General features: G+C 43.7%; 1 protein-coding gene across 3 annotated transcripts in view; it reads right to left on the bottom strand.

Annotated features, from left to right (window-relative positions):
* Window positions 1-27,865, bottom strand: part of Jazf1 (JAZF zinc finger 1) — a 300,528-nt gene that overhangs the window by 100,140 nt on the left and 172,523 nt on the right. For all 3 annotated transcript variants that reach the window (XM_032906471.1, XM_032906473.1, XM_032906472.1), the window contains exon 2: window positions 27,722-27,794. In XM_032906471.1, the coding sequence (XP_032762362.1) occupies window positions 27,722-27,794 (73 nt within the window). The remainder of the gene's footprint in view (window positions 1-27,721; window positions 27,795-27,865) is intronic.

The following is a 27,865-nucleotide window of genomic DNA, read 5'->3' as shown; positions in this document are numbered from 1 at the left end:
CAAACGCTTCCAAAATTAAAATAGCCATCTTGAGTCATTTCTCTCTGTGCCGACATCAATTCCACTTCATCTCCGTGTGTACTCTGTCTCCCATGCAGTCATGGCTACTGCACATTAGGAGTCATTCATAAAGAACTGCATAACAGAAACAATGTGTTTGCTAAGAATCCGCCCTCACAGGCATTCTCCTTTCCATGTTGGGCAGTTGAGCCTCATAAGGGCTTTTGTTATTCCTTTCAAATAAATCTGCTTTTCTATAGCATGTATTTCTTGACATTTGACATAATTTACTCGACACTCATTAATTTTTTTTTATTCATGATGATCTGTAAACAAACCAGACCAGAACAGAACAAAACAACCCTCTGAGTTTCCAAATGTAACGAACCTACCCTTCATTTGGTTACTTACATTGCTAGTGACATGTGGTAATACAGTGCCATCGCCATCCACTCCTCATTGCAGATCAAAGCCTTGGGTGCTTGATGAAATTTTACTGGGCTCTGCCCACTGACGCCCACTGGCCGCTCGGCTCCCTGGGTGCGGAGATGCACCCTGATCAGTAACAGCTGGGCGGCTCCACCAGCCAGCTCTGCCTGCAGCCTCCAGGGCGGCCTCACTGACTTTTACTTCTGCTTTCATGGTACCCAGGTCTTTGCCAGGGAACTGGAGAGGATGCTAGGAGTGAAGCAGGTGCATGTAGCTGCCGATAGAGTGTGAGCATGTGGGCTTCGCCATGTAAACATGCTTGCTGCTCGGCTAGAGATCTTGTGTTCTGTATAGGGCTAGTTGGCCACTGAGGGGATCTGTGAAGCTAAAAGTCAGCAGCCAGGCAAAGGGAAAATCTCTGAAGGGCTTTGCTCTGGGAGATTTATAGGCCCTGAGGGCGTTTACATCTGTGCTGAGTTCTGAGCATTTTCCTGACTGCTTTATGCTGTGGTCCTCTGGCTTATACCACAAAGACGGTCAAATAAAAACTACATGATGGTATTTAGTAAAATTTATATAGGGGCAGCTGCTTCATTCCTCCCACCTGAGTCTCATCTGAGCGAATGATTATAGCAGTAAATATTAAAGACCTTAAGGTTTCGAAGCAAACCGTGATCTACCTCCTCCCTGTGTTACCTTCCCTCACACCGCAATGCTTATCGAAAAAGAAACCAAATCAAGCTGGATCTGTTGGCACGAACCTATAACCCAACCTTCAGAGGCAAGGAGGGCTACAAGTTCAAGGCCTGCCTCCCTAGTTATCTACCCAAGCAAGCAAGTCAGCCCACACTCTGTGAAGGTCTCTGAATGTGGTGACAGCACTTACTGAGCATCACACGTCCCATGGCTTCAGAACTGGTGACAATTCTAGCCTCTAGCAGCACAGCCACTGAGGATACCTAAGACCACCATTTAGACTTAAGGTGTCTAGACCAGGAGCACAGTGGCAATCAGAATTGACAATCCACAGGATTGTCTGCTGACTTTAAGGACTTTAAGGACTTTAAGGACAGGGGACACCAGAGTTTAAACTGTCACACCTCACGGTAGTAGCTGAGTTCTAGAGCATTCTCACCAGAACCACTGCACAGCTGTGCTGAGCTTCACCCTAGGGCAACAGTTAGAAAAGGGCAGTTCATGTCCTGGCCACTTTCCTGCCTTTAGACATATACAGAAACATGGGTTTGACAACGCTGCACGAGCGGCTCCGATACCAGCCACACATGCACTGTGCAGAGCTGTTCACTCACTCTTCATCATATTTATAACTAGACGCTGTGTTCTGGATTTCCACAGCCAGTAGGCATGCAGATAAAATCTGGAAAGCAATGCCTCTCCAAGCTTGGAGGCCAGGGATTTGGGGAGAGGAAAAGGGTAGAGTTGGGGCAGATTGGTGATACAAGGCAGTTCCAGGTGGAGCCACTGTTCCCTGGGCTCATCTGCCTCCTGATCTTACCCAAAGTCATGTCTACCTGTCTTCAACAGTGTTCCAAAGGATCCACACTGCTAGGTTTAGCATGAATGTCTAAGGACAGCACACTGACACTCCACATGTTGTGTGACACCTCTACATGCTTCCCAACCTGTAAACATTACTCTTGTGCACTTTTAGGTTTGTACCTCATGGCCAATGAGAACCTTTAAAAACCAGCCTCTCAACTCTGCTGGCCTCACAGAATTTGTGCCAGTTCACTTCTCAGACTCAGGTCACAATTCTCTCCTTGTTTCTTAACCTCCACACCTAGGCACTTCCTGTGATTTCTCAACTGCAAAACCCTTTCCTCTGCTTGACTTTCAGCCCCAGTCCCAGATTTGAAAGTTTTCCTTGCTCTTCACCATGCTTCAACACAAACGTGCTCCTCTCTGTTAGGACAAGGGTGGGTGGGCATTAAAGTCACACTTGTTACTGTTTCAAAGGCTTGGGCTTCCACTGTGCCTTTGAAAATCCAGCCAATGAATTAGCTGTGCCAAAATATCTTGAAATGAGGCTTGGCAGCAGGGCCCTCTGGCATCAGGCTCTCCTTTGTCTCTGCAGAACTACTGAGGCCATCCAGGACTCACGGCTCCAGGACTCACGACTGCCACTTTGACAGTTGGAAGTGGCCATATGGAGGGGTAAACAGGCTGGCCTGCTGTCTATCCTGGTGCATGCTTACACCATCTCCTTAGAATGCTACCCCTGCTCCAGAACTGTCCAGTGGCTCTAATCTGTGTGACAGGAATAAAACAACGGAAGATCATCTGTGATAAAGTGCTGTCACGCCCATGAGACCTTTCAGTGAGACTTCGGTGAGAACTGGCTTGGTATGACACTGCCCAGCAATCTGACACTTCACCCCACTGAAAAGTATAGAATTAACATGACCAAACATGGTCAACGAAACTTGAATTCTATATTGTCCAGGGAAGACACTGAATTCCAATCGTGTGCCATGAGTTTGATATTTTATTGAATTCAATAAGTTATGTGTACGGGATCACCAAAGACGACACTGAAGCAGTTGGTCATGACATCTCTAAGTTAGTGGTTTCCAAAGGGCTAAGACAGAACAAAAGAGTCACAAGTATTTAGTAAGGCCACTGCTAGAACTGTACCATGGCAAAAAGAAGACACGACTTTACACAAAAGATCATTTATGAAAATGCACTGAGGCAGGTGCATTTCTGTTCTGAGTGGTGTCTGAATCAATGCTATGTATTTTACAACTTGGCTCATTCTTTCAAGATAGTGAAGTTATTTAAACTAAATAATTGTTTTTATACAATTAAACTGTATAACTCCAGTGTACTCAGGAGGCTTAGTACACTGCCTGGCACATAGTGGGGATTCAGTTAACAGTTATTAGGCCCATCAACCTATGTGAACATACTCCTTGCCATCAGGACATGATGGCTTCCCTACAGGATTATGATACCAGCTCATACGGGAGCCCCATTGAACAGTGGCTCCAATACTAGCATTTCTGGACACATTAACCCTGCTAAACCAAAGGGTGGCCTTGCTAACTTCCTAAAATGCATTGCCTCTGTTCTCTCAATAACAATTTCTTACTAAGTTGTAAGTGACTGAGAAGCAGAAGAATGCACTCGGTACGCTGAAGAAGCAGCCTTATTGCTACATTTCTGTTCTCTTTCCTTGGTGACTGCTAGAATCTGGGTGTGTCCACTCTTTTGAAAAATAAAAGTTCACTAAGGAATACTGAAGATTCTGTATCACTTTACAAATGAATTGATTCCTTGTTTAGCTAGGTCTTGCTGTTACTGCTCTTTTCTTTCAAAAGGCAGAGAACACTGTGGATATGGTGACCTGTAGCCCTAGTGTGTGAGAAGCTGAGGCAGGAAGATTAAGACTCTTAAGCCTACCTGTCTACAGAATAAGACCTGGTCCCTCAAACACCAAAACTGAAGTAAAGTATATACCCACAAATTACCCAAAATTAATGGGTAAATAATTGAATAGTAACTACATATTATAGGTAAATAATCGAATAGTAACTACATATTATAGGAGGAAGAGAAGGGCTCTGTAGGTGCTTTCCAGCTTCAGGATCGACAAATAGAGAACTGTGTCTGGCGTCAAGGAGGAGCAGATGGCTGTGGATGGTACCCCAGGCTGATCCTAGAGTCTTAGGTCCTTCTCAGATTGAACAGTAGAGCAGAAATATGGTTCTGACTTCTTCCACACCCATCCCTGCTCTTCCTCAGGACAGACTACAAAGTCCTAGTCTTCAAAGTTCCCTTTTAAAGGTAGATGTTCAATAAATATTGGCACAATAAAAACCCGGTGATAAGTCAGGGAGGAAGGGTGTGTGAAGAGTAGAGTCACTGGGCTCACAGTAGGAAGACAGTTCACAGAACTTGAGGAAGCTGGAGTTACCACAGAGGTGGAGGCAATCCCTTGCACACAATGTGTAACTAACTCTGAGGATTGAGGAGGTTGGGGGAGTCCTTCTGTCAAAGGCAGGTTGTGAGGGGTCAACTTAAGTTTGTTAGCTAGAAAAGAAGAGGGGACTGATCCCACATTAAGTAAAATGTTTTCTGTCCTTTGCCTGTGCTATGCATCCCCTCCTCTCTTCTGGGGAGTGATGGACAGTTCAGTTCAGCCCATAAGCACACAATTACACTCTAATCCATCCACTCCATGTTGCATTCTTTCATGGGGCCCTCAAGTAAACCAACAGCGGAAACACAGATCAGTTGAAAGAAAAGCCAATCCCTTCAGGCCTTCTAAGAGTGGCTGGGCTTTAGCTGGCATGGGAGCTGTCTCTCTCCTGGCCATGAATCACTGAGGGAAAGGAACTGGGGCAAACCATAGCCAGCTACATGGCTGGGACTTGAAGGCGAGCATGTTCCTTTTCCATTAAAATCAGATGTTATCAACTGCACTCTGTTTTCATCTCTTTATAAGCACAGGCACAGAAATGCATTTAAAACATGTTTGAACCATGCTCAGGAAAAAACACATTAAGATATTTTTATTCTTATGAGAGTATAAACATGATGGGGATTTGAAGGCACCTGCTAACAATATTCAATATAAAAAGTCTTACCTATTTGATCCCTTAAATGTTACCAAATGGAACCTCATCCTGATCAACAAAGAGCTTCATAATATTAAACACGATCGTCTTTGGGCAGGGGAAGAAATGCCATTTCTCTGGCTCTATGAGGCAGCAAGTAGAGTGGGATAGTCAGCTGCAGTGTGAACAGAACTTGGCTCACTTTATTTTAAAAACATGGACCAAACATTGGATGATATCAAACTCAAACTTTGCAGGCTATTAAATGACAGAAGAAGACAAGTCATTTAAGGCGATAGGTCTCATGCCTGAAAAGATGGCCAGCCAATCTTTTGAACACGTATCGTTTCAGGTACATGTTAAGGCCATAACAATCTCACCCCTACTGAGTAAGTTTTAAGCCTGGACATCTTTAGGTGTCTTAGGCTTTCTGCTAATGACAGCCAAAGAGCATAAAGTGTCCAAACCAAATCCTGGCATTCATTTAGAAGATGATACTGGAGATTTAAATGTATACACACACACACACACACACACACACACACACACACACACACACACACGATCCAAAGTTTTAGTTAACATGGCATCTGACACACATTAGCTGGAGAGATTGCTAACTACAAGTTCAGCCTTGAGACAGGGAGGCAAGAGCAGGTCTCTAAGGACTGTGACAACTTATATGGGATCCATGCTCTGAATGCTTGGATACTAGGGTTATCTTATAAATATGGCTCCGATTAGAGGGCAGATGACACTCACATTCTTTGTGGGTATGGTGGGAGAGTTATATAGGATAAGAAAAATTCAGACCAACAGCTAGAAACTAAGTATATTGAGGTCAATGTTTCAAAAGTTCTTGACAGATTAGGGCCAAAAAGTGTAAAACAGAGGCTGTGTGAGTCACGGGCTAAGTCCCTGGAGGTGCTAAATGCTGTCCCCAAGGGTGGGTCAACCATGCACTCTTAACTCCTCTGTTGCTTTCCTAGTCCGGCTGTTGAAGTAGCAAGACAGAGGCTTCACATGGCACTCTGTAGATGGCTGGAGACATCAGCACAACTCTGTTCTGGTATAATAATCATGCCAGGGTCTCACTCTAGCTTAGTTCTCAAGTGTGGATGCCTAGGGTACCAGGGACCACAGTACTTCTCTAGACTGGATTTCATCTCCAGCCACCCTGTCCAGTCTGAATGGCCCAGTAAGGTCCTATTGGGTACACAGTGGAGACAAAGAAGACACATTGGAAGTGTGGTACTGTCATATGCCATAGAGAGACAGTGACTTTGCAAGAAAATATTGTAAGCTGTGGGTGGCCACTAAGTTGGAAACACTAACTCAGGGTAGCCTTGATGAGGCCTCCATGTCCACTGATAGTATCAGTCTGTGCTCCAGCTCCTAAACAAAAGCCCAGCTGTACTCAGCTCATCCACGAGGTCAAAGTTAGTAACTCAAAGGGACTCAGTATATCCACTGTTAATGTGGCCAACAAAGGTGTCGGCTTTGGGAAATCAAATATATGGCAGTGATAGGGTGGGGTAGGGTTGGGGAGACAGCCTTCCCAGTGTGTGAACAAATCACTCCCAAAGTGCTGTACATGACTTTCTGTCAGTCTCCTAGTTGACTTTAACTTACCCACAGTCAGATTCCACCTCACACCAGTCAGAATGGCTAAGATAAAAAACTCAGGTGACAACAGATACTGGCAAGGATGTGGAGAAAGAGGAACACTCCTCCATTGTTGGTGGGATTGCAGACTGGTACAACCACTCTGGAAATCAGTCTGGAGGTTCCTCAGAAAATTGGACATTGAACTACCTGAGGACCCAGCTATACCACTCCTGGGCATATACCCAAAAGATGCCCCAACATATAACAAAGACACATGCTCCATTATGTTCATAGCAGCCTTATTTATAATAGCCAGAAGCTGGAAGGAACCCAGATGCCCTTCAACAGAGGAATGGATACAGAAAGTGTGGTACATCTACACAATGGAATATTACTCAGCTATCAAAAACAATGACTTCATGAAATTCTTAGGCAAATGGAAGGAACTAGAAAATATCCTGAGTGAAGTAACTCAATCACAAAAGAACACACATGATATGCACTCACTGATAAGCAGATATTAGCCCAAATGCTCGGAATACCCAAGATACAATTCACAGACTGTATGCAGCTCAAGAAATTGGAAGACCGAAGAGTGGATGCTTCACTTCCTTCTTAGAATGGGGAACAAAATACTCACAGGAGGAAATGTGGAGACAAAGTGTGGAACAGAGACTGAAGGAAAGGCCATCCAGAGATTGCCCCACCTGGGGATCCATCCCATATACAACCACCAAACAGACAATATTGTAGATGCCAAGAAGTGTATGCTTACAGGAGCCTGACATAGCTGTTTCCTGAGGGGCTCTGCCAGAGCTTGACAAATACAGAGGTGGATGGTGGCAGCCAACCTTTGAACTGAGAACAGGGTCCCCAATGGAGGAGTTAGAGAAAGGACTGAAGTAGCTGAAGGGATTTGCAACCCTATAAAAAGAACAATACCATCCAACCAGACCTCCCAGAGCTCCCAGGGACTAAACTATCATTCTTAGAGAACACTGGAATGGACCTATGGCTCTACCCACGTATGTAGCAGAGGATGGTCTTGTTGGGTATCAATGTGAGGAGAAGTCCTTGGTCCTGTCAAGGCTAGATGCCAGTGTAGGAAATGTTAGGGTGGGGAGGTGGGAGTGAGTGGGTGGGTGGGTGAGGGAGCACCCTCATAGAAGCAGGGGGAGGGGGAATGGGATAGTGGGTTTCTGGAGGAGAAACTGGGAAAGGGGATAACATTTAAAATGTAAATAAAAAATATCCAATAAAAGAAAAAAAAGAACCTGGAATAGTAAGTTCGCATGGTCTGGCCTACATACATAAAATACATATTAGTCTTTTTATTCAACATTACTTTTCGTCAGATCTGTAAAATACAGAAAAAAAAGCAAAAACAAACAAACAAACAAACCAGTCATCAATGAAACACATCCTTTGTCATTCACATGAAAATGAGGTCAAGACACATTTCCTGAATTCAGTGATTTTAGAAAAGAGTAATTTATATTAATTTCTAACTGTGCTAAGTTAATGCTTTTGGCTGCTTTAACAGGGGCTTTCCCAGCTGGCTACAAAGATTGGTTTCTATGGCACACTTACTGTACTCAATTAATTAGCTTTCTGGTGAGTGTTTTCCTGACGGACATCACCTCCCTAAATCCTTGAACACGTCCTGACTTCTAAAAAAATAAGTTACTAGCGTTTGTTTGTTTGTTTTTTTTGTTTTGTTTTGTTTTTGAGTTTCAGGCTTTTGAGGAGTCAAGACCAAATCTGAGATTCATGGCACAGAGCCTGCGGGAGTCAGCCCAGTCCCCAAACCCAAGCTGCAATTTGACCACATTTTCACTTTATCATTGATTGTAAGGTCCCTGAAGGATTTGTTTAGGTCCACCTGGGGTGCTAAGTCTATGCAGGGCCACAGTAAAGCATGAACTTGACATGGAAGTTCAGGCTTCTGAGGCTGAAGCAAAGGTAGAGAGAGCCCTGGCCCAGCAAGGGTAAGAGATTTTTCTGAGGGAAGAACGGCTCCAGGCTTTCATTTTGAACCTTTAACACTCGCATGGAGAATGTTGTCTTTTAGTTAGTCTAGGCAATGAGTCTCTCTGCTGGGGAGAGTTCCCTTTGGGTCTCAGGTAGGTGACCTTGTTCACCAGAATAACTCAGCGCTGCTCTGACAGTGGGGGTGACATCCTGGCATGACAGGGTAGTGGCACAGGGTCCAGGAAGCCTTGGGGAAGGTTCTAAAGGATCAGACTTTTATTCCGCCCTGAGACACCGCGGTGAATAATGTATAATAAGGGCACCAGGGACTTGGGTCTACTCTTTAGCCCTCTACGTTTCAATGAAAACAAGAGGCCATATAAAACAGGAAAGTCCCTCCACCACAACTGCTCTGGTTCTGCCACGAAGCCAAAGAGCCCCACTGAGGGCCTATTCCTTAGAGTTGTGTCCCAGATGTTAAAAACCAATTGTGTGTGTGTGTGTGTGTGTGTGTGTGTGTGTGTTGGGGATGTAATGTAGGACCTTTCTGTCCCTGGCAGACTTCACTGGATGTTTAAAGAATGAGATGTGAACATGGTTTTATGTATGAAGTGGAGTTGTTTTGTGCTTTTGATTTTCCAGGACAGGTGAGGTGACTCAGGTTTCAGGAGATCCTTGGGATAGTTCATCTCACTGGGACTGTATATTCTACAGGGTTGTTTTTTTCTGTTTTTTTTTTTTGTTATTGTTATTTGATTTTTTGTTTTGTCATACCAAGCATAGAACCCAGGGTCTCAAGGATGACCAAAAGCCATACCCTAACTCCATCTGCAGGAGGATTTAAAAAAAAAGCAGCTGACTGGACTGTAAATGCCCAGGACACTAGAAACAGATACATTAAAAAATATATACAGCAAGAAACACTGAATAACAATGGATTTGGGCTGTCAAAAAGCCCTGTAATAGGTAAAGGTACTTGGCAAGCCTGATGCCCTGAAAGAACTGATTTCCACTAGCTGTTTTCTGATGTCCGCACTCATACACACATATTAAGGCACACTCTGTATGCACATACACACACATAGTATACTGACTCAAAACTAAATCTAAACAAGGTGCTCTGGGTGACCTGGAGTGCTGTGTCCTCATAACCTCGCTCTACTGCTGTGAAGTTCTGCTGTCCAAGAGCTTCCTGCTTAAGTCACTGCCTTACAAATGCCTCTGCCCTGTACCTACACAATTGCAATTACAAAGTGAGATAAGGGGGCACAGGCACTTGCTCAGGATAATGGCTTCTTAATGGAATAGGTGCACACACTGCTAAAACACTATGACAAATCATAAAAGCTTCTTAATAAGAAGTCTCAATTAGTTAATTAAAATTCGCTAATTGAAAACTCTAAGAATATAAGAATGTAAAATATTTCAAACCTCTAGACAGAGCAATCAAACATGCACTGAATGTGCCTACCAGGCAGGCTCTCCATATCTGGGCAAGGAGGGAGACGCTTGTCAGTGAGATAAGAGGTGAGGGTGTAGGGCATCCCATGGAGACCTTGAGCAGGTCTAATATATCAGGCATGAAAACTGGAAATTATTATTTATCATACAGAGAGCAGATACAAGGAATGGGAACACCATTTATTCACACATTTATTACTTCTGTCTTCTGTATGGGTCCATCTCTTCACAGTAGCATAAAGGCACATTTAAGAACTGTTCCATAAGTCTTAAAAATCTGTATATTTTAAAATCTTTTCCTGACCTTAAAGGATACCCTAGTTCAGAATGGGTCAAAAAAAGAATGTTCAAAATATATATCAAACAGGTCACCAGTGAACTTCTATAAAAGAACGGGTTAGATGTTGTTAGGTCGGAGAACCTGGGACTGTGGAAGCAAGAGAGTCTTGCCCCTCATCCGAAGACTGATGAATGAATTGTCAGGATGCTGAGTACTTTTTAAGCAGGTCTTCTAGAACTAGAAAGTGAAGCCAGCTTGCTACTTTTGAAGCAGTTGCTTTTGCTGATTATATGATGATTTACAGAACTGGGGTATTTTCAGTAGCTGTCGGATCGAACATCTATGACAAAATCCAGAAGCATGTATCCACATGACATGTCACTTGACAGTTAATATTTTTGTCTCCTCCTGCCTTTGGATGTTCAGTGGCTGAACTGCTCATGTGTTTTCATTCATACGGCCGCATCTCTGTACCTGACTGACTGCTCTAGAGAAGGAACAAGACAAACTCAGAAGCTAAATCCAAACAAGATGTCCAAGAGTGGGTCTCTATAAGGAATGAGGGAGGACTGCTTCTGGTCAGGAAGTATACGTGTGTGTGTGTGTGTGTGTGTGTGTGTGTGTGTGTGCGTGCGCACGCACGCTTTTTTTCTCTTCCATTTTTCATTAGCCCTTAGGCTGTTTCAAATCTAAATCACCTGAAATTTATAAAATACAAGGATCTTTTTTTTGTGGAGGGGGGTCATAAGTAAATGCCAAGAAGTGTTAATCAACCCATCATTAATATACTCAGTTATATTCTCAAAAATGTGTCCCATAAAAATATAATATTTTAAAACACAGAGATGCTTACCAGCTTCCTTCATGCAGTTATGTCTGGGGAAGTTCAAGGAGGTCAAGGAGGTCGGTGTCCATACCTTTTATTCTTACAGATAATCTATACACAGAGAGGTTCTAACCCTTGTGACTGCTGACATTTCCTAACTCCTATTCAAGAAGAAAAAGCTCGAGTAGACAGTGGAAACAACTTGAGAGAGAGAAGTGTGCTGCAGCCGACAAAGCTGAAGGAGCTGGAGATCTAAAGAGCACCTTGATGTCAGATATGGAGATGCAGAATTTGGAGTTTGCACTGCTGGTTTTGGTCTAGTATTTTCTCTCATATCCTCTTGCCTTTTGGAATAGTAATGTATATTCTGTTCCATTGTATATTAGAAATATGTGATCTGCTTTTTAATTTTTATTTTGCAGCAGGTTATAGTTAAGAGGTTGCCATAAATCTCAGAAGAGACTTTGAACTTTGAATTTTTTAAAAAGTATTGAGACTGTGATAGCCTATAGTGACTTTTGAAGTTAGACTGAATGAATTTTTGTATTATAATATGGTTACAAGCCTCCGGGACAGAGAATGGAATGCGGTCATTTGAATAAGAATCGGTTCCTATAGGTTCATATATCCGAATGCTTAGCAACCAAGGAGTGGCACTATTTGAAAGGATTAGAAGGATTAGGAGGTGTTGCCTTGTTGAAGGAGGTGTGTCACCAGGGGTGGGCTTCGAGGTTTCAAAACCTATTGCAGGACCAGGGTTCATGTTCTCTCTCTCTCTCTCTCTCTCTCTCTCTCTGCCTGTAGAACAGGATGTAGTAGTCCTGCCTGCATGCTGCCATGTCTCCAGCCAAGCTGATAATGGATTAGACCTCTGAAACGATATGAAAGTCCTTAAATTTTTTCTTTCTTTTTTTTAAACAATATTTATTTATTATGTATACATCATACAGCTTTCTGCCCTCATGTACGCCTACAGGCCAGAAGAGGGCATCGGATCCCATTATAGATGGTGTGAGCCACCATGTGGCTGCTGGGAAGTGAACTCAGGACCTCTGGAAGAGCAGTCAGTGCTCTAAACGGCTGAGCCATCTCTCCAGCCCTAAATTCTTTCTCTAGAGTTGCCTTGATCATGGTATCTTTTCACAGCAACAGAACACTAAGAGGCATTCTGGCCCACTGGACAGATAGCTGAGATCTGAGAACTTGGCTAGTTGGTATCTGTATCTGTCTTAGTAAAGATTTTATTGCTGTGAAGTAACACCATGACTATGGCAACTCTTACAAAGGAAAACATTTAACTGGGGCAGGCTTTACAGTTTCCGAGGTTTAGTCAATTATTGTCATGGTGGTAAACAGAGCAGCTTGCGGGTAGACATGATGCTGGAGAAGATGAGGAGACTTATATCAATACGCAGGCAGCAGATGGAGACTGTGTCATACTGGGTCTAGCTTGAGCTTAGGAGACCGCAAAGCCTGCCACCACAGTGACACATTTCCTCCAAGAAGGCCACACCTACTCCAACAAGGCAACACCTCCTAACAGTGCCACTCCTTATGGCCCAAGCAATCAAACACATGAGTCTATGGGAGCCATTCCTATACAAACCACCATAACATTGATATTAAACCAAGAGACTGGAAAAGGCCTAGCTATTTTACTTACTATAGCCTCTCACCTTAGACTTCCCTTTGTTGAGAATGGGAGAGGAGAAGGTGCTGGAGTAAGAGGTAGTCAGAAGGCAAAGAGGAGAAAAAGCAATATGGCTTTCTCTCTACCTGGCCCCCTTGGTCTTTGTACCTTCATAGCAGATCACAAATGGTGACACAGAGGGAACAAAATTGAACATGGGACCTTTATTAATCAAGAACCACATACATACCCACCTAATAAGTCAGTTTCATACAAGAGACTTGGCAATTGTATATGACTGATTTGTCAGTTACTCTAGGGTTACAGGATTATTAGCCTTGGCTTCAATCTGTATCGTATAGTCAGCTCCTCTGGAAGGAATTTCAGAAGACATGTTAGAAATTATATCTTCTTTATGTACAATCAATGCCAGTGAGGAAATAGACACTATTTTATTCACCACTGGTAAGAAAAAAAAGCATATTCTTCATGGAACTAATTTTAATCATCTATCAGTGTTGAAGTGTTTATAGTCTTGAATCCCAGTTCTAGAAACACTTCATAGAGAGTTGTAACATCATTCATAAAAGGTGAAATGGAAACATTACAGTGAAATAACAGGATATGGTTAAGTATGTGCCAGGGACCAATGTTGCCAAATGGTTGTTTAAAATATATTTAAAAAGCAAAAATGATCACAGTATAGTTGAGAAAAGCAGATAACAAAATTTGTGTTGTGTATGATCCCAACTTTGTCAAAAATTACACACAAGAAAAGAAAAATACATTAGAAGGAAATACTCAGGGTATTTATATATTCCCATTGTCCTCTTTGTTTTACCAAATGTCTATATTTATTAGATGTGACTCAAATAAAGAGAAAACTTACTTTAATAAGATACTTAATCAAATAGTCTAGCATTACAATAACAGAGTACATATATACCCAGGAAAATAATAATATAGAACTACATTTAGTTATATGCGAATGTTTTTACAATGGAATTTTATATCAAAAGGTAAAGGGAGATAGGTGCTGTGGCTCATGCCTCTATTCGAGTGCTTTTTGAGAGACTGAGTCATTAGGATTCCCACTAGTTTCAGCCTGGGCTACCTCATAAGTTCCCATACAGTCTGACCACATCATCTAGAAACTATCTCAGAAAAGAAGGAAGAGAGAATTACAAAAAGGTAATACAGAGTGTGGTGTACACACACACACACACACACACACACACACACACACACACACACACACACACACACAAAATTTTGAGTTTGTATGTATATGAAAAGTCCTATAAAGTCAAAGTGTGAATACTGTTGTATTCCTGTGAATTCCTGTGAATACTGTTGGAAACTGTGGTGGTTTGATTGAGAACAGCTCTCATAGCTCACATGTTTGAAGCTTGGTCCTCAGTTGGTGGACCTGTTTTGAAGAAGGATTAGGAGGTGTGTCCTTCCACATGGAGGAAGTGTGTCAACAGAGATAGGCTTTGAGGTTTCAAATACCAACACTGGGCCCATTCTCTCTGTTTTTGTCTGTCTGTCTGTCTCTCTGTCTGTGTCTGTCTCTTTCTGTCTGTCTCCCTCTGTCTCTTCATTCCTCTTTTCACTCCTTCTCCTTTCTCCCCATTTTCCCCTTTTTCTGTCTCTCTTTCTCACTGCCTCTTCCTTCTTGTGGATCAGATGTGAGCTCTAAGTTACAGCTCCAGCACCGTGTCTGACTGTAGCCATGCTCCTTGTCATGATGGCCATAGGCTCACCATCTGACACTCTAAATCAGCCCTGATTAAGTGTTTTCTTTTATACATTGTCTTGGTCGTGGTGTCTCTTTATAGCAATAGGAAAGTGCCTAAGACAGAAGAAACTCAGAGTGCGTATCCTTTTTCTTTGAGGTATTTCAGGGATGTGACTAGCTGAACAGAATGCATCTTCATAGCACTCAGTTTTCAAATGTCTTAATGCTAGCCATTTGTGAATTCAAACTGCTCATGTTTGCTGTCTTATTACTGTGATTAAATATCATGACCAAAGAGACTTCTGTAAGGAAGCATTTGATTGGGGGCTTGCCTACAGTTTCAGCAGGTTAGTCCATAGTCATTATGTGGGAGGTATGGCAGGCAGGCATGAGCTGGAGCAAGAGCTCTCATAATTCAGTCTACATAGTGAACTTACTAGTAGATGTGAGAGGCATCAGCAGTGAGTGAAACACTGTGACTGAGACAAAAAAGTCTAGAACCAGGCAGGTCCCTGAGACAGAAAGCGACCTGTCTACACTCAGTGGCTTTGAGTGACTATAGGGTTCTTGTGTCCAGGAAATCTGAGCTTGCAGGACTTAAAATAATTTTTCAAGCTAAATTAGCATTTGACTTTGACCTAGTCAGCCAATGGCTGGAGCGATAATAGACACTGGAGGAGAATCTACCACTGCCATTCTCCTTAATCAATATAGCTTCTCTCTAACTACTTTCTAAATATTGATCCTCAGATCCACATACAAGTATAGCCCTCATTCCTCACCAAAGCAGTTTCTTTTTGTAGCAGATGAAGATGACTTAGAGAACCATAACTGGTCAAAATGAGTAAGTGACCACAGTGCCCAGCACAATTGGTCCATGTACAACACAATGCCCACACCAATACAAAGACAGCCAGAGGTAAGGAATCCTAGGTAGAGTTCTAGGGCAGATGAGAGGAGTTGGACAGGAGGAAATAAAGTAAGTACAGTGTACTCATATATAAAGTCTCAAAAAAATTACGTAGTCTTGATTTTGATATTATATAAATAAGTTCCTTTAAACTCTAGGAAACAAAACCTTGAGCTTCTGCCCTTATAAAATATTATGCTAAAGATAAAAATTCTTTTTTTCAAGAAAAGGAAATGATCTAAGGGTAGAGTGTACCTCAACTATTACAAACTTTCTGGCTCTGAGGCTTCAGAACAATTTCTGTAGCCTAACGAAGATCAATGCAACACAGAAACTGGCCTTTAATCGCACTTCCTTGGCCCAGGAGAACTGAACATCATTAAAGCTGGTTGGTGTCAAACCCTGTGATAAAACTGGCATTAAAAAGCATGGATGTTTGTATGGGCATAGGGAAGAAGCATAATGACTACTGCTCCATATGACTTCATCTCAATAAGGAAAACAAAAGTAAGATGGGTCTACTCTCCACCAGCAGGGCATCAGCTCTCCCTAAGTCACGGAGGAGTCAGGACATGGTCCACACATTCCACAGCACTCTTTCTCCACAATGGAGGGGGGCCACACTGCTTTGTTTGGGTGAAAGACAAGCCTGGTCATCATCTTACAAAGAGGAAAAGCCCAAGGTTTGTCCAGTTGATACTGTGCTTCCTGAGAGGATCACTGTGGAACTCCTGTTAACCTGAAAAACTGATTCTTTGAGACACATCCAAGAAAATATATACATGGTTACTTCCAAGGAGAGCCAATCAGCCCAAAGAGCCAGATTCAATTTCTGAGTTTTGTATTCTGAGTACATATCATTAGGGGTAAAGGGTTAACAAGAACTGATGGTATACAGGCCCCACCATCTGTAAATTACACCCACTCATGTTATCACCTAACACTACAGAGAGAGTTCAGAATCTAGAAAAGCAGGAAGCTGAGTATGGCCTCTGTCGACCTTTCAGCCACCAGACACACAACAGTCTCAGTGACAGTGCAGGGTGAGTTCACAGTTGAGGAAACTGCACTAACTGGAATCAGGCAAGGGAAAAGCCACCATCCCTGACCCCACTGCCCTGAGTGCAGTGACCGGGGACTGAATTACCACATGCTTAGGTTGGGATAAAAAAATCGTCATTCCTTTGGTTTGTATCAGCAACTAGTGATAATGATATGAAATATAACTTTATATTTAAACTACTTAAGTCTGACAATTCCTAATGGTCTGAATGTCTGATTAAAGAACTAGGCATGAGTAAATACCAAGCTACAGGTTTTCAGAAACAATTGTGTCACAAAATCAGGTGCTAGTACATAAGAGACCTGAGTCTCAGTATCATTTCCACCCCGCACAGCACTGTGTTTGCTAGCTGTGTGGATTTGGGCAAGCCAATGAATTTCTGAGTCCTGTTAAGAGAGGGGTGGGGAAGGTGTGTGTGCTTGTCCAGAGCAATCTTTTAAAGTAGACTTGTGTCTCATCTAAGAAAAAAGAGATTTCACAAGAAACCAAATCTTTGTAAGTTATCTAGGAACTGCTTGTAAGACAGAAGGCCTATAAATGTTTTAGCAAAGATATGGAAATACATGTACTATCTTATGAAAGGCTTGCATTGGTATGAAGAGGAGTCATGATTCCTCAAGAATGCAAAACCTTAGAGCCATACCATCTGTGCTGGAGGGCTGCCGAGGAAGCTGCTGTAGTGTGCTTGCTATGCAAGCACGTGGACTAGAGATCAACGCCCCATACCCAGATGGTGTCCTCATCTGCTCCCTGGGAAGGAGAGACAGTTCCACGTCTCGTGATCACTGGCCAGGCAGCCAGCCTAGCATGATGCATGAGCCCCAGGACCCAGTGAGACCATGTATCTCAGCAGGTGGATGGCTTCGTTGACATAGCATCCGAGTTTGACCTCTGGTTTCTATATGTACCCACTCCCCTACATACAAATGTGTTAGGTCCCGGCCCTGAGGACTTGAACTCCTGAAAACTGTGGCATCTCCAGCACTCAGGCACTTGAACCTCTAAACGGCATGTGGCATTCAGTGTTTTCAATCGTGAGTTTGTTAAACTAATCACAGCACTTCCCAAGTATCCACACTAGTCAAATATCATGAACCTTTCGATGCCACGTATCTATTTCTATCACAGTATAAATGTAGCCAAACTCTCGGAATGTTTCTGCCTCATTCACGTGAATTCAGGGAGCTATTAACTCGTGCTTAAGCTCTCTCCTCTTACTTAAGAAACGGGTGTCATATCACAACTTCGTCATTTTTACTATTTTGACAACTGTATTTCATGTATTGGCTTTCTTTGTAATCCTATACATTTTAGTTCATTTAGTTTAAAAACATTACCGTGGGATGCAGTCTAAGCACTTTTGCTTGTTAACAGGGTCCAAGGTACAGAAAATGCTAACAGGTCCTACTTCCTCAGGCGCAGATGGAGGTACACGCTGTGACACACACCTGACACTGCTGGGTGCCACACATAGTAGTGCCCAGTCAGTGGCCATTGCGGAGAACACTGGGACAGGGACATAATCTTCTGTATAATTCAGCTCATCTCTTAAACACCTCCACTTCAGTACAACTCATGAGGAGTTGGTTAGTGCTGCCTGGTGGCTTGCTAGTGGCCTTGCTTGCTGCTGGGATGGCACATCTGTGGGGATTCATTTTGACTGACACAGCTGGGAAGCAGCTGTGTGGAGCTCAATGGTGAGGGACTCCAGGGCAGATTCTGCAGTGCGGCTGAGGACAGGAAGGCCTCCCGGGGACAGGGAGCTTACCTAGCTGTGCTGCTCCTAAGCCAGTGACCGAGGTTTTGGCCATGGTGGAGGAAATGAGAGCAGGTTATTTAGAAGCTGGGACATGGAACTGATCTACGGCTTGCCTGTGAAAGGGCTTCAAAGGCAGGACCAGGCTTCGGGCTCAGCATAATGAACCTCAATGTGAGAGAATTAAGTAATGTTTCAAGCTGAGTCCCAAATCAACAGTCTCAGCAGTGTGAGCGAGCTCTGCAAACGGGAGTGCACCAGAGCTACAGAGGGAAGATTCATGGTCCTCTTAATTAACTTCGAGGTGCCGCACATAAGGGGAAAACGGTAAATCAAGGAGATTACTGCCAGCAATCTGAATTTCCAAATGAAATAAGAGAAGTATAGCACCTTGAGTCATTTTGTAAATGTGTACAGTGGGGGGAGGGGATCCCCAAGTTCATCCCTCATGCTGTAATTTGCCACTCAGTGATTTAGTTTTATACTCCATACCACGTATTTGCCAGACACTCAGGTGTGAAACAGAAGGAAACAAAGATGAGTGAAACAAACGTTGGATGGGCAACAGTACACACACACACACACACACACACACATTGCATACTCACTTGGCAACAACGTTCTAAGAACTGTGGATGTCATGATGACCGGGATGTAGAAAGTCCTTGACTCTGTGAAGCTTTCAAGTTAGAAGGGAGACAAGGACTCAACACACCATCAAATAAACCAACAAACTGCAGGCAGCAAGAAGGACTATGAAAAATGATGAGGGAAAATGGGGGCTCGGGACAGGAAAATCGGGGATGCAGTGTAGGGGAGTCCAAAGAAGGAAGACAGCCTGCATGAGCCCTGGTCAGACTGTCTCAGCGCGGGGCTGGTAAGGACCACGGCCTCTGAGGAGGCAAGAGCTCAAGTGTGCTCTAGGGACAGAACGTGTGGCTGTGATAAGAGAGAGTGCCCGCTGGAGTAGTGGGAAGCTGTCCTGCTCCTGTAGCCCTTTGGCTATGGTAAGAGGTTTGGATTAAACTCTCAGTGTGATAGTCAGAGTGAAAGACTTCTGACTTCCATAGACTTACATCAGACTTCTACACAGGCAGACATACATGCAGAAAAGTGCTGGCTGCTGTCTCAGGGTTTTCGTTGCTGTGAAGAGACACCATGACCAAAGCAACTCTTATAAAGGACAACATTTAATTGGGGCTGGCTTACAGGTTCAGAGGTTCAGTCCATTATCATAGTCAAGGGAAGCATGGCAGCTTCCAGGCAGACATGGCACTGGAGGAGCTGAGAGTTTTATATCTTGATTGGAAGGCAACCAGGAGAAGGGTCTTAAAGTCCACCCCCACAGTGACACACTTCCTTCAACAAGGCCAGACCTTCTAATAGTGCTACTTCCTGCACCAACTATACTCAGACCACCACACTGGCCTATCAAACAATGATTAATCCCTACTGTGTGGTTATTAGTGATAAAGGGCACAAAAACATTCTAACAAACCTGGCATTGACCTAACTACCCAACAATCAATGGTAGAGAGGTAGACTAACATTACATACTCACATCTCAGAATGTAACTTAAAATGCATCGGATCTATCTATATTGATCTGGAAAGATATTAAAGAAAAGCAAAAGAGAACTTCAGGTGTGTGATCTACATATATGTCTTCCCTCCATCAGGCACATTTCAGGCTCTGCCCTGGAGCATCTTGCCTACAAACATGTCTGCATGTAGGGAGAATATGGATAAAACTGAATCACCCGCTATAGAACTGACATTTATTCGCTTGGTGTGGTAAGTTTGGTGGCAAACTGAGAGAAAAGCTATTCTCAAATATATTGTATACAGTTTAAATTTTTACATTATTAAGTGGCCATAGTGAACGATATCAATGCTATAATTTTGGGAAAGAAATTTGACCAATGGCATAAATAATTTCTGGAGTTTGGGGACCCTTTGCAAAATAGGTTTCAGTGTGTCTGGATGAACAGGATTATCAAGGCCAGAGTGGAACTAGAAAGTACCCAAGCAGAAGGCAGACATGGACAGCTTCTATCCATGGGGCTGACAGAGGGGTCCTTTGAGAGCTCATCTGATGGCAACTGTAGGTGCTACAGAGAATGGCAGAAAGGAAGGAGCTTGGGGAATTCCTGGTCTACTGAAAACAGCAGGCTCTAGGCAGGGAGTGGCAGGGAGTGCAGGATAAACAGATGGGATGGATACAGATACTGCATAAGGGAAGCTTGAGAGCTTTGAAAAATGGGCCAAGGGAGAGAAATAGAAGATGGCTTTCTAGAGACTAGAAACACTTGGTGTTTTCTAAACTACTGGGTAGGCAGACACCACTGAACAATGTTATCAAGAGGCCATTTTGGAAGGGAAGCGACATAACAGGATGACACTGGGCTAATACAGTCTGCCCAATATATTCCTGTGGCCACAGAAGTGAGGCAGCCAGAAATGAGAATTTGAAGTAACTGGGACAGAGGGCTCAGGGAGTCCTCTTTAGGTGACAGTTAAGGTCATGGAATACAACAAATAGAGCCAGGGAAGAAGACTACAAGTGACCAATACAGAGAAAACCAGAATTCTGCGGACATGGCTCAGGGAAGTTACTATTTATACAGCAAAAAGATAGAAGCCACCAACCAGAACAGGTTAGTGGCTAAAGAGAGAAAAGTAATTTACTCTTCATGTCAGGGTCTCCATGTAGCCCAGTTGGCCACAAACTTGCTACATAATCAGGGGGAAAAGGGCTTCCAAACTGTAGTAACATCATCAGTGTGAGCTGGGTAAGGTCTGAAGAAAGATGTCAGGTCTCTTAATAGGAAAGGAGAGAAGTAGGGAAGGGACTCCTAGGACAGAGACCTTACAATACATGTGGCACAACCCAAAGGAGCCAAGGAGAAGGGGTCTGAAACCCCAGCGAGGAGCAGGATGTGCTGTGCCAGCCATGTGCCAGCTCTGAAGAGAGCAGGCATGGGAGGAGCAGGGACGAACCTGGAGGCGAGGGCAGGGCATTCAGACCAGGAATGGCCTCTGCTCCACTGGTTATGGAGATCACATGCTGAGGAGGGGATGGGGAACTCATTTGGGAATCTCAGCATAATGGAAGCTGAGTACGTTTCAATAGAAAGGAAAAAATAACGGGACAATGGCAGAAGGTAGAACTGAGGCTGAATAGCCTGTGTTTGCCACGGGTGGCTCACAATGCCACGTGCAGGAGTGAGTCCCAGTGGCTGCAGGGTAGAGTGGTACATGTGAGTTTTCTCTGAGGCTGAAGATCGAGGACAGTAAATTAAGGGGCAAGTTCGTGTGCACAAGGGAATGTGTAGAACTGGTAAATTCAGAGCTGCTTCCCAGCAGCCATCCTGAGTGTGCACACCAAGGCAGGAAGGGCTGAGATACTAGAACTCTGAGGCCAACGGTGCACCGGGGAGGCCACAGGAAGAACGTCAATGGGGAAAATTGTTTAGGACAGAGTCCTGGAAATGGCAGAGAGAGCAAAAACCTGTGCTTGTCTCTAGGTGGTACTTAGCATTACTGAATTGTTTTTGAAAGGAAAAAAATCCACTCAAAAAAATTAAAAAATAAAAACAAGGGGGAAAAGCTACACAGTTTAGAACTGGATTCAAAGATGTGTAAGATTAGTCAGAAATACTGATGAGTAAACACAAGAGACTAAAAGTAAACTGACCGGAAGCAAGGTGACTATGTGGGCAAGCTGTCGAGCGCACTGATGGCCCAGGAATGATCGGCCATCTCTGCAGGCTGGAGACCCACCCTGCCATGTGCACCATCTGCCCAGTGCCACAGACTGCCCTTCCCTACCCCGTGTTTTCTGCAAGCAACATAACCAAGTTGTTGCAGCCAAAACACAAGAGGGCTCTCTCTCAGCTTTCCAGAGTCCCACAAGAATGTATGGTCCTTGCAGTGAGCCGGCCAGGTTGGGAGAGAGACATTACAGGGGAAATCTGGCAAGGAGCCACCTCAGCTTTGCTTCAATGGATGTCCATAAAACATGGGCTAAGAAAATGGTAGCTCAGTGTCTGGCATTTGAGACCTAACAGCATGTAGCATGTTTATGGCATGCATTAGGCTACAGACTTCAGTCTAGGGCTGGGGCGCACAGCAGCGACTTCGGATCCGGTAGACAAAGGAGGGACTCGGAAACCATGGCTTGCACTGCAATAAACATGACCGCTCTTAGAAGACCATAAACAGGTGGTTTATGAAAAAAGAAATCTGGGCACTCATTTCAAAAATCAAATGCTCCAGCCTTGTTTGTATAAATAAGAGAAGGCTAGTGCAAGCTTCCTTAATTACAGCATGTTCCACAAGGCTATGACTGATTATAACTTGGCAAAAAATTAGTTCAACTGAGAGAAGGGCGGGAGGATGACGTGAGGTTTTGGAGTGAGAAGAAATGTGGCAAAAAGGAAGAAAGCTTTCATTAACAGTTTATATCCTAGTAGAAGGAGAAATCAAAACAAAGAATCTAGACTTTTCCTGAAAACAAGATCTTAGTCAGGGTGTCTTTACTCCGAATCCCTGAACACAGGGTGACGCTGCTTTCAAGTCCATCTTTCGCCCATGCAACATTCAGACAGGGCCTCACCGAGTCTGCTTCTCTTCTCTAAGGGGAATTCTGCATCTAGAGCTCTCTGACCGCACACTAGATGCCATGCTACTGAGTACCCTATGAAGACTGCTGGGCTTTGCTTCAGCAGCTAGTTTGGGTTTTGGCCAGCCATGCTGAACTCATACACATTTTATATTGGATCCACTCAAGTTTGTAGAAATGCCGTCTGCATCCAAAGACCAACTGACTTGCTCTGCCTCCTCTGGGGCTCTTATGGGACCCTGGCTTCAAGCACAACTGCTCACAGAAGGAAGTACTTTTTCAAAGCTGAGCCCTTTCTGGGATCAGAACCATGGGTATGAGCATTAACATGTCTCTGTACTGACCAGCTGGGATACAGCGTGGGCCCTCTTCCACTCCCACCTCTGTGGGAGCTGCACCCTCGTCATGTGCAGTGCATCAGCCTGGCCTGGTGGAGGACCCTGTGGTTGTTAAATGAGAGGCCCTGCATAGACTTAGATATGTGATTCCTTGGTTGGCGATGCTTTTCAGGTAGAATTAGAAGGTGTGACCTTGCAAGCTATGAGGTTTCAAAGCCACCTGCCATTCTGATCTTCTCTTCTCTCTCTCTCTCTCTCTCTCTCTCTCTCTCTCTCTCTCTCTCTCTCTCTCTCTCCTTTGAGTTTTCAGTGAAGACACGAGCTTCCTGCTCCAGCTCCTTTAACTGCCACCTGCTGCCTCTGCCCACCGCCTGGACTGTAAGCCCGAGTAAGCCCTTCTCCTCTGTAAGCTGTTACGGTCATGGCGGTGTCCTCTGGCAACAACTGGAAAAGACATACCCTCGTGCAGACTGCTAGAAAATCTGTAGCAGCTCATCCTCGGCCATCTCTGCCAGCCTGATGAGCGACACAGGAGTCACAGCTCCCTTAGCTCCAGCTTTAGCTCTGAGGAGCTGCTCTGCTCTGCTCAGGCTTCACCCTTCACACTACACACAGCAAAGGGGTGTAGATGATGGTGGCGCCGACCCCTCAAGCTTCCTTTCTCTCAGGGCCCAGTCTTGAACTTAGAGCCTAAAGCTCATCACGGCATAGGAGACAATATGTGGGAGCTGCTGCCCAGCACAGTTTCATGTTGTAAGTTGGATGAAGGTGGGGTGGGCGAACAGGGTTTTAGTTTCTCCCGGAGGGCTCTCTCTGAACACAGGCAGTTCATACAGGAGAAGCCGTACAGTTTTCAGAATCATTTACGCACTCACTTGTCACTCACAGGGACATCTGTGCATCCCTCAGCAAACATTACTAAGGGTCAGCAACAGGCTCAGTGTTGTCCTGGAGCTTGGAAAGGAAATGTCCCTGCACTCATGAGGTGTATTTGGTGGTGCACTGTCCTGGCTCCTCCAAAGCAGCTCTCTCTGCTCTCAACTTTCATTAAGATCTGACTGATGGGAGAAACCCAAGGCCTTTTGCTCACATAGATCGCTGTGCCACGGGTGCTGGTTTTGTTTTGTGTGGATACAGCAATGAAGGAATTACTAGAGATGAGGACAAGCAAGCAGGCAGGATGTGCGATGTCTGACACAGGTCATGAACAGCACATGGAACCCTAATATGAGCAGCCCAACTCTGCATCGTGCCTACATGAGAGAAAGGGAAGAAATCTCCCGAGGAAAACTGCAATTCACAAGCAAAATTAGCAGGTGATTTAGTGAGGGTGTTTGGGCATGATTTTGTCTTTCTTTTCTCTAGTTGATCATGAGAACAAAGGAAGTTCTGCATTTTGAATTAGAAAAAGAACAGAAAATCGATCTATATAAAAGCTTGCTCCTTGGGAAAGCTGGGGTGGGAGTGAGTGCTATGACCTTAGCAACCTAAAGTGATGTTTTCAGAACACTAATTCCTAGTAGGTGGCCTCACACAAAAATACCCAAGAACCACACCAGCATCATCATCATCCCATTTAGAGACTTAAGATGGATATCAAGCACAGAGCAAGAGGATATGATGTATATAAAACTTGAATTGAGACAGGGAATCATTTGCACCCATCTGGCCTTGAACTTCTGATCCTCCTGCCTCAGCTTCCCAATTGCTGGGGGTCACAGGCGTGCAATATCATACGCGGCTTAGAAATCTATTTTACTTAACTCACACTCCCTTACATTAAAGCCCATAATATCCTCCTGTGAATAAATGGCGGTGGGGGGGGGTTCCTGAATCACTCTTGAAATTACTGCTCTGGGAAGAACTGTGATTCAACTTTCAGAGTGAACATTAAATCAAATTAAAATCATTCTTAGAGGTTGAACTGTACAGCTCACTGCACCAGCAGTGCAGGCAAAGGCAAGTCCCAGGAAGAGAACCAGAGATGTAATATAGTTAGATGCTTCTGTCCAGCAGCAAACCATGAGAATGAAGCACAAGACACCACGGATCCATAGCCACATGTGATGAATGATCACATATCAAATGCTATACACACTTAAAAATTAAATAGATTTAGGAATTCTGATTTATGTTATCCTAATAAAAATGTTCTGTAGAGAACACAGAATAATTAACACCCTTGGCCATATATGCTATTCCATCCTTAATGTTATCTCTCATACTTATTTCTGGGGAGCCACAAAAGATTACAAAGTTACCTTGCAGCAAACATCTTTAATTTTAGCATTGGAGAAGCAGAGGCAGGCAGATTTTTGTGAGTTCAAGGCCAGCCTGATCTACAGAATGAGTTCCAGGGCAGCCAGGGCCACATAGTGAGACCCTGTCTCAAAAAAGCCACATAGTTACTATGTCTCCTTAAGGCAGTTACCTGAACTTCTTGGACAGTAATCTGCAGAGCTATCCAGGGGCAACACACACTCTTCACAAGCTTTGAGGGTGAAGTTCACCTGCTTTGCCCAGCAGCTCACCCCTCTGATTTCCCGTTGGTTACAAGGCTAAAGTGTCCATCCGACTGCAGCTGACAGCTGCTGGGATTACTTCCTACATCTCCCCAACTCCAGCTTTGTGATGTGGTGCACCTTACAAAGGAATCACAAACAGCTCTCCTACAGGGCTTAGCTTCTACAGTCCCTATTGTGTCTCCAAGCAGACTGTTGGCATGCGGTTATATTGGGCATAGTAACCGCTCTATAGTATTTTATATCTTTGCCCCCTCTGGCCACGCATCCTGTTCTGTATTTGCAACATTCTTCAAGATTATTCTCTTCTCTTCATTGAGTACTTAACTCTTTGAAAGCCCAGTAAATCTGGCTGCACAATGGTTGGATTCTGGAGCCTCCTGAGCAGGTTTGAACCCAAGTACCCCAGAGTACTATCTCCCCCCCCACCTCTCTCTGTCTCTCTGTCTGTCTCTGTCTGTCTCTCTCTCTGTCTCTCTGTCTCTCTCTCTCTTTCTCTCGTGTGTGTGTGTGTGTGTGTGTGTGTGTGTGTGTGTTCTTCTTTGCATTACAGATGGGTTTGTAGTTCTCAATTGTTTGACCCTCTAGCGCCCACACCGCTCTGTTTTTATCTACTCCCATAACAAATATCCAGAGTGTGAAGAGTACTAAGTCCCAGCACAGCACATCTCACAAAAGGGTCTTCTGTTCAGAGTTGATAACCTGGCAAGCTTGCACACACTTTCTTCCTAGAGGCTCACTAGGGAGCTTTGTAGTCTGCTATAGATGTGTGTTCCTTTAGAGCAGACAGAGCCCAGACAGATCTGTCAGCATCAGAAGGTTAAACTAGTACAGTTCTATAAATACACAACTAAAAGTTTTTCAGCTCTCTTGGTAGGTATCAGAAATAGTACAAGATTTTTTAAAAACTCAGACATCCTTATGTAATCAAATGTAACCTGAGTGTATTCTAGCAACATGTCAGAATATAGGTGGTGACAGACTAGAGATAGTTTATGCTACTCCTTAGGAAGCCTGAGGAGCAGAAAATCCAAAATGGCATGAACTCAGATGTTTCATGAATAAATCTCTTTGAAAACATGCTTCATTACAAGTACTTGAAGCTGAGCGCAGGTGAGTAACTCAAACTGTGTCTAGGCAGGAATTAACTCTGTTTCCTAGATGATACCAAACTGAAGAGCGCAAATAAGTCACTGGCAGACTTCCTCTCCAGACCCTGGCCCGCACTCTGGCACAAAGAGACTGGAAAAGCATTATGGGAAAGGGACAGCTGATAGAAATCCACCCACTGACTTATGGGCAGCAAGTTCACATTCTCATTAAAAACTAATTTTGCTCTCACTCTCTCCACACTGCTTGGACAGTGTATGTTTTCTTAACTCTAAGGTGACTTGGAGTTCTCACCCCCAAATTACTGTCTCCTTAATCATTTGAGTTGGCTGAAACATTAAGTCTTCTTTTAGGTTTGATATTCAAACTCAAAACAGTTCCTAAAGTTAGGCTCAGAATCAGTGTAAGTGAAAACTCATGTTAGTCTACACATATGGGGGCAGCTGCTGACAGTGTTTCTACTAAAAGATGAGCTGCGACAAAACGGGTTTCTGAAACTAAATGATTTCAGCTTGTTACATTCCAATATATTCTGATACTCCAACTATGTTTTGAATTCATAAAAAGTACTTTTTTCACTCCAAGATTTAAAAGGTTCATTCAAACATAAATCCACTAATCTCTCACACTGCCCTATGAAGTCAAAATAGCATATTCTAACTCTGCATACAAAATGCTTCCAAAATGAGCTTATAAATCACCATGTTTTCAGACTTATGCACAGTGGGCTACAATCTATATCCCTGAACAAAGAAAACAAGAAATCTCCACAGAGATGTTGCCTGTTTTTAAACGGAAAGCATTTACTCTGGTAAGAAGATACATCTAAAGGGCAAAGCAGCAGCAAACAGCTGTCTTTCTGGGGGGCTTACCTATTAATGTAACTGAGGGCGACATAGGTCGGCTGCTGCAGTTCCTGCTTTTCTAAAACACGTGGATCTGTATCTGAAATAAAACACAATTACAATTTTTTTTTTTAGTGTTAGGTTTTTGTTTTTTTTTTAACATCAGAATAT

This window comes from Rattus rattus, chromosome 6, assembly GCF_011064425.1.
Source record: "Rattus rattus isolate New Zealand chromosome 6, Rrattus_CSIRO_v1, whole genome shotgun sequence".
Classification (NCBI taxonomy): Eukaryota; Metazoa; Chordata; class Mammalia; order Rodentia; family Muridae; genus Rattus; species Rattus rattus.
Note: the sequence above shows the minus strand (reverse complement) of the source record. Positions and strands in the feature narration are given on the sequence as shown.